Raw genomic sequence first — 7,633 nt, forward strand, 5'->3', positions numbered from 1 at the left:
CTTTTCAGATGAATGTGGGCAGCAGGTCTGATCATGAGACCATGTAAGTGCTACTTTGGCTATTCTGTGCTGCAGTTTGTTGGACACAATGTGGGTGACCAACAGACAGCCATTGAAAAAGAGAAAGTAGACCACATACAAGATGCATCAGCCCCAATGACCAAGCAGCAAGTAAGATCCTTCCTGGGGATAAAAGGATAATGCAAGAAGTTCATCCCAAACTACGCTGAAGTAGTTATAGACACCTACTGTAGAAGACTCCCAGCCAACATATATAAAACCCTGGTATACATACGTTTGACTTGTTTTGAATATATCATTTTAAAATAAGTAGACTGCATGCTGTCCGTTTATTGTTCGAATTTATCGCTAACAAGTCACAGACACTTACTGTTAAAAAAATCCCAGCCTTATCCAAAACCTGAAAGAATATGAATATGCATTTCTACATACTTGTATTATTTTAGTTTTTTTAATGTATAATTTATTCAGTACATTTCCAGGTTACACGTAGTAATTGGTCACAAATTTTGTTTGTTTATTGTTAACCACAAAGCTACATAATGGGCTATGCCCACTACTAGTATCGTAAATCAGTTTTTAGTGGTATGAGCTCTCACACCTACCATTGAGCCACTGAGGGGCCGTGGTCAAGAAAGCTTTCAAGTTGGTTTTGTTTTAGTTGTCTTTGTTCCTTTGCTATTCTCAAGTGGATATTACCCATTTTTCCTGGAGAAGATGTATTATTAGTCCAGTATTGCACGTTGTACAAGTATTTCGACAGCAGTGTCCTTCAATGGTTGTTTAGGTAAACCTAGAGGTATAACCTCACTTATGTTGGAATGTGGTTAACGCGAATCACTTTGGGTAAATGCGACGTTTTTTGTGTGTGAACTAAAAAAAGGTTGCATATGGTCGGACTGAACTGAAGAATGAGCCAGTAAAAGTGACAATCCGTTCTTCCATAAAAGTAAAGTAAACACACACGCTATGTTTGTTGTAATAAAAAAGTTCACTTTATGTTTCACTTTTTGTCCATTCTCTCTATTTCATTCAATATCGCGACTCGGATATTCGGAGGTTCAGCATTACATTTTTTTATTGGGATCTTGACCTAATCTCCTGTTATTAAACGGACCTGTCCTTTGTTCAATGGTTAACTCAGTTATACTTGAATAAACCATCTCGGCAAATTGAACTTCCGTAATATTTCGCATTCCTAAAAGATTCATAGATGAGTCTCTTTTTAAACTAAAAAACGGTTTATTCCGTAAATTGAGAAATATGATGCTTATGGATAGTGTATTAAATATATATGCATCAGACTGGCATTAAGGAACAAGTTGTTTAAGCAGATGTAGCAGTACGTCGAATTTTGATAAATGTTTGTGTTGGAAAGGATTTAGAAAATGTCTTTTAAAAAATGAAGTATTGGAGGAGCATGCAGAAGAGAATTAACGAAGCAGATCGCTGAAATGATTGTAGTATACGGCAGTACGACCTATTTCCGTCGTATTTCATATTGTTAATAGATGCGAAGTGATTTCTTTTAATTTATAAAACGCTTTTTCTTGAACAAGACCAATTTATTGTTTAAATATTGTCCAGAGCAGGTATATACATAGGTTAGTTTGTTTGTTAGCATAAAGCTAATGAACATGCTATCTGCGTTTTTCCACTGCGGGGAATCGAACCCCAGATTTTAGCATTGTAAGTTCGTAAATTTACCGCTAACTCAACGAGGGACAATGTACAAATGTATACTTCTGGAATAATCCTTATTAAGGAAAACGGCGTTAGTTTAATTATTCAATCTCTTCTTTAGATCGCTTGAAAAAGGGATGTTATATTATGCGGAATACTAATTATTTCGCAAAATATCCATTGGCTAGAATGTGGCGCACAACATGAACTTGGAATCACCAGTCTATAAGCAAGTGAGTAACTTACTAACTATCAGTATCGTCGTGATCTTATATATATTACATTTTAATATTTCTCTGGTTTGAAGTTGCCTCACTTTTATGTTAAGTAAGAAATATAATTTCAGAGAAGACTAGCGTAGAATTAACGCCTTGTATCATACCCTTGAGTTTTACTTTTAGACCCGTGTTTACATTAAATTGAGTAATCATATACATTGACATTGATCAAGAATAACAAACTATACGTCGTATGATAAACGTCATTACGTGTAATCTGTTTAATTTATTACAATCTAGCGTATAGCTCCTATAGTGCAAACAGCAATTAATTCACTCATGTTTAGGTCTATCTCGATTAATCAATTTAATGTTTATTATTTAATTGGACTGATTTTTCTCATTCTCGAATTATATTTCAGCATTGACATAGTAACATAGCATGTTCTGAGTAAGCAGGTTAAAAATAGCAGTTATATATATATATATATTTACAGTCGTTTTTCTATATCCAATAAATGATTTATTATATGTTATATTTAGGATGTTTGCTTCTACTAACTTAAAGTGAAGTCACTGTTGTAGGCACAGGATATCACTTAGAGATGTAACAGATAGTGTTTCAACCAGATATTTATCTGACCAAGCCCTGTATACTAGATGGAAATAATGTGATCACCTTAATTCTGAACTTGTTAAGAAAAACTTTGAAAATTTAAAGAATGATAAAGCTCCTGAGGCAGATAATATTTACCTAAAAGTCTTGAACTGTTGAAGGAGGTTAAAGATTGGTTAGGTGAGCAACTTGCTACTACTTTTTGTAAATCCATGAATAATGGGCAGGTGGAAGGAGGTCGGAAGTTGGTTAATGTTTTTCTCTCTTCAAGGGAAATGATAAAAATTGCCACAGTAATTATAGGCCTATTATTTTTTACATCATTGGTAGGAAAAAGTTTTGAAAGTCCCATAAAAGATGCTTTCCAAAGTTGTTTAACAAAGTTTAAAACTGTTGAATAGTCACTATGGTTTCACTATAGGAAAAGCTTATTAATTTTTTGACATTCTTTGAAGAGGTCACTGCTTATATGGATGAGGGTATGGATGTGAATTTAGTGTATCTGGATTTTTAGAAAACATTTGACAAGGTGCCACATAAAATGTTTGTTGAAAAAAATTATCTCTTTAGGTATGGAGGATAGACTGGTTCATTGAATAGAAAACTGTTTGGATGGCAGAAAGCAGAGGGTTGTTATAAATGGAGTTCAGTCAAACTGGATTAATGTTATGAGTGGTGTATTTCAGTGCTCAGTGTTAAAAATTTTATTCCTTTTGACTTACAAATGGTGTAGATGAAAGAATGATCAATAAATTTGCTGATGATATTAAGGTTTCGGGTGTTGCTGGCTGTGAAGAGGATGTTTTACAAAAGGATTTAGATCATTTAGTGAGTTGGGTAAATAAATGACAAATAGCTTTTAATTATAAATTCAACTATAAATGCAAGGAAATGCATGTGGGTTATCATGATTTGAATTATAAGTATAATTTGGATGGGAATAACCTTAATAGTGTTACAAAGGAAAGGGATCTTGATACAATAGTTGATCAGTTTCTAAAGCCATCCAAGCAGTGGGCTGTTGCTAGTGGTAGGGTAAATAGGATCTTAGGTTGTATTTATAGGTCACTGATGAGGCCACATTTCGAATACTGTATTTACTTTTGGGTGGACATTAAATTGTTGGAAAGGTTTCAGAGGAAGGCTACTAGGATTATACATGGGATGGAAAGGTTGTCATACAAGGACAGGCTAAGATATATACTAAGTAAATAAAAATTTCCTGGCAAATTCAAACAATCAGCAACATAGATATATTCATGATAGTAAAAAAACAGTATCAAAAACATTGCTAAAACATATTCAGAAAAGTGATAAATCATAGTTCTTTTGATATGTGAATAAATTCAGGACAAAGATGGAATGGAGATAGGTCAACCTGTCAAAAACAAACCATTTATTGTTTTTTTTTCTTGAATGTAATATTCATGTGCACATGTAAGTTTGTAACAATTAATTCAATTTTACTTCAAAAATCAAAATGTTTCATAAAAAATCTATGATTTTAGTTTTCTTAATGTAATATTTTTAATGAAATGTTTAATAATCTTGTAATCACAATATATCAAACTTTCATCAAATTAGCTTTGAAAATTGCAGGAACTAAACTATTAAAATTAATTTTCACTGTTTATATTTTTAAAAAACTCTGAACGTATTCCTATGATTGAAAATTCTTCTAAATGAAGATTTTTCAACATCAGTACAGATTATTTCAAGTTAATCAGAAGTTGTAAAGCTTCTTCATATAGAATTTATTATTATAAATCCTACTAAAATGTACAAGTGCTGTAAATGTTTTAAAAGCTAAGATCAGTTATAAATTTAAATTATCCAGAACAACTAATTGGTTTGCTGATTGCTTTGCAGATTCATCTTGTAAGTTTGATTTTATATATTTAAAGAAAATGGATTAGAATTTTCATTTCCCAGTTTAAAGCTAGACATTTGATCAAATCAATTGAATTTGGACTTTCTCAAAAAAAAAAAAACTTTTCTAAAGACATCTCATAACAATATCTCAATTTTTTTTTGTATCAAATTAATGATGTTGAAAAAAGGTTTAATTTTTGATGGTTAGTAGTTCTCTAAAAGAATTATAGTTGGAACCAAATCTGATTCCTTGTCCTCTTAACTGAGGTTATTAAATGATTTTCCAGTATCTTCTAGTACTTCTGAAATATGTACTACTGTGAGAACTTATATTAATAGCTTGGATTTATTATCTTCACATAATTACAATTTTCGAAGTAAACCTCAAAAACAAAGATAAAACTGTTGTTAGTTTTGGTAAAAATACTTAGTAATTATAGAACTAGATAAAGGCAATAAGTATACTTAGGCATTGTGTATTACACGTAGATTGAGTTTTATATGGACTTCTGCAAGTTTTCTTAATTTGGAAATTACCTTTTGGGCTCCAGGAATAGTCATGAGTAATGGATGATCCTTGTAAGATGGTCATATTGAATAAATGTCCGAAAGTTACTCATGAAACTTGGCTACAGATGTCTCTTTCATTTGGAAAAAGATAAAATTGTTTAAAAAAATATTTACAATGAAATTGGGCATGTGGGGTTCCATAGAGGAATTATTATGGGGACTAATAGTGTAAAATATTGATACTTATGAGATATGTAAGTATCATAAACTGAGCTCTTCTATATTATATAATATCCGTATTTATCCAGCTAAAAAGAAAAAACTGCTACAGGTTGTGTGCATATTTATGAGTTCTGGAGTGTCCCACTTTGAACTGCATTAAGCTTGTTCTTATTGATATTTCCAAAACCATAGAGAAAGCAGTAATAGCCCTTATTGAACTATTTAGGCTTTGAGTGCCTTTACTGCCCATAATAATATGTTGCTGCCACCATTATATGACTCTACATTTGTATAATATATCACACTCAAATAAGACCTGGGAATACCTCAAACATGCTTGACATATCTCAAGTATAATAACAATGCAAATCATAACCATAGTACAGTAGAGATGATGACAAGCAAAAGTTGATTCCAATTTTGTGGTGTAGCTCAGAAGCCAAATATAAATGTTTGGCTTTTTCACATCTCAAATTGTAAAAAAAAAAGCTCATTCTTTGTTGTTTTTCATGGTTTTGTATATAACATATATCTTATAATTAAAAAACAATTTATGAGTTTATATTAAAGACTTACATGATGTTTAAATTAATTACAAGGAATTATTTTATTAAAGTTCACTATGTAAAGATAACATAAATGTCAGCATGCAATGTATGTTTAAAGTAATAGCCTTTTTTTTTAAAAGTGCTAAAAATTAAAAGTGATCTTATAATGGTTATAATAAAATTTTTATATTGCAATTTACATATATAAAATATTTTCATTGCATTTATTTTATCAGGTCAAAAACATGCCATTGGATGCTTAAAATGTAAATTAGGGGCTAAAATATAACATTATAAATAATTAAGATTCAGTTTGTTGCCAGGTTTATCTTGCATCATCTGATAGATTATTAACTTGTGTAATGAACTGTGGTGTTTTTTTTTTTCTTGGAAAGTAAATAGAATGAGGATTTTAAAAATTGTGTATATATATAAGGTGCATTTTTTTGTGTGGGGGGTTTCAAGTGTAAATGTTCTTTACATTTCTTAATTTATATTTAATGTTTTGTTACAGCTAAGTAACCTTTATTTGGGATATTACAAAAAATGTTTTCTCTTCGTATTGTTACTGTGGATCATTACCAAACCTTCCCAAGAAAAGGGCTTGATGCCATGTTTTCTGAATTTCGTGGCTGTGATGTCAAAAAAGTTCCTGTTGTGCGCATTTTTGGAGTAATGCATTCAGGTTTGTGTAAAATGTACTGTTTTATATTACATACATTATTAGAGATTGTGAATGAAACAATCTATAATAGTTTAAGTTAAAGAAAAATTAACTCAGTATCACAAGTACCATATCTTGTACTTTATTTTTTATTGACTGTGGATAGTAGCCGCTTTAGGACGTATGAGATAAACACTGAGTATAAACCAAATTAACAGGTTATAACCAGCTGTTAGAACTATAAAAATCACTATTTCATTTCCTATATCATGAAACTTTTCTGGAGAAACAACTGTGTTAACCAAAAGTATGTTTTTTCTACCATTCTGAAATATTGTAGTAATCACATAAAACAACTAATGGGATTTTGGTTAACTGGTTTTGTTAGAGTATGATCAAATTAATTGTCGACACTGACTTGTATGAAGACAAGTTAATTAAGTGCTACTTATAGTTGAAATATGGGTACAATAGTACCCATTTGTTTGCAATAGAAGTAGTAAATAAATGAACTGTTATGGTATCTTTCATTATGCAATGGATACTGCCAATATATACTTTCCAGCAGTATGTTACTGAAAACAGATTTCAAGTTGATTATTAAATCTAAGCTAACAATAGTTTATCAAAATATTTCAATGTATTTTAATGTTAGCGAATTTGACTGGAATGTAGAATGGATTGTAAAATAATTGACCAAATACTCCAGAACATTTTTATAAAAATGCACAAACTTTTGCTGCAATGGTTTAACAAGAGTAGTCTGTTTAATGTCAGTCTGACTGTATTACAAAACTATCAAATTGCATTAAGAAATTTGTACTATGCATCATGTTTAAAAGTTTGTGATCTTATGTTTTACTCATCAGGGATTTTGTTCAATATAGAGCTTGTGTTTATCACTTTTAGATCGTAATGCAGGAAAATGTCTTAAGCTGATGAATTTGAATCTGGCCAAAGCAACTGGCTGTTTCACATGAGTGGAAATTCTAATGTTTGAATTGACTGTTTAGTGTTTTGATTTTCACTAAATTTGAATATTTTAAGGACTTACAAAATTAAAGGTTAGCATGAAAGACAAACTTTTCATTTTACTGCTTCTAATATTACTTAATTGAATTATGCATTATTTGGAAGTAAGCCACCACTAATATACAGGGTGGGCCAAAAGTAGGGTTACAGTTAACACTTAAACATTTTTCCTTTATTAGAAATTTAGACATTTATTTACTATACATTATATTTACTATATTAGTACATTTTACTATTAAACATTTAA

General features: G+C 30.7%; 1 protein-coding gene across 4 annotated transcripts in view; it reads left to right on the forward strand.

Moving 5' to 3' along the window:
- The first annotated feature begins 1,857 nt into the window (after positions 1–1,857).
- Positions 1,858–7,633, forward strand: part of LOC106465050 (DNA polymerase zeta catalytic subunit-like) — a 200,582-nt gene continuing 194,806 nt past the window's right edge. The window contains exons 1-2 of one of the 4 annotated variants that reach the window (XM_022392860.1): positions 1,858–1,937; positions 6,205–6,375. In XM_022392860.1, the coding sequence (XP_022248568.1) occupies positions 6,237–6,375 (139 nt within the window). In that variant the 5' untranslated portion in view covers positions 1,858–1,937; positions 6,205–6,236. Of the gene's footprint in view, positions 1,938–1,957; positions 2,032–2,569; positions 2,719–6,204; positions 6,376–7,633 lie in introns of those variants that run through there. The other 3 variants (XM_022392861.1, XM_022392862.1, XM_022392859.1) reach the window with 3 other exon arrangements.

The sequence above is a fragment of the Limulus polyphemus genome, unplaced genomic scaffold, assembly GCF_000517525.1.
Source record: "Limulus polyphemus unplaced genomic scaffold, Limulus_polyphemus-2.1.2 Scaffold1818, whole genome shotgun sequence".
NCBI lineage: Eukaryota > Metazoa > Arthropoda > Merostomata > Xiphosura > Limulidae > Limulus > Limulus polyphemus.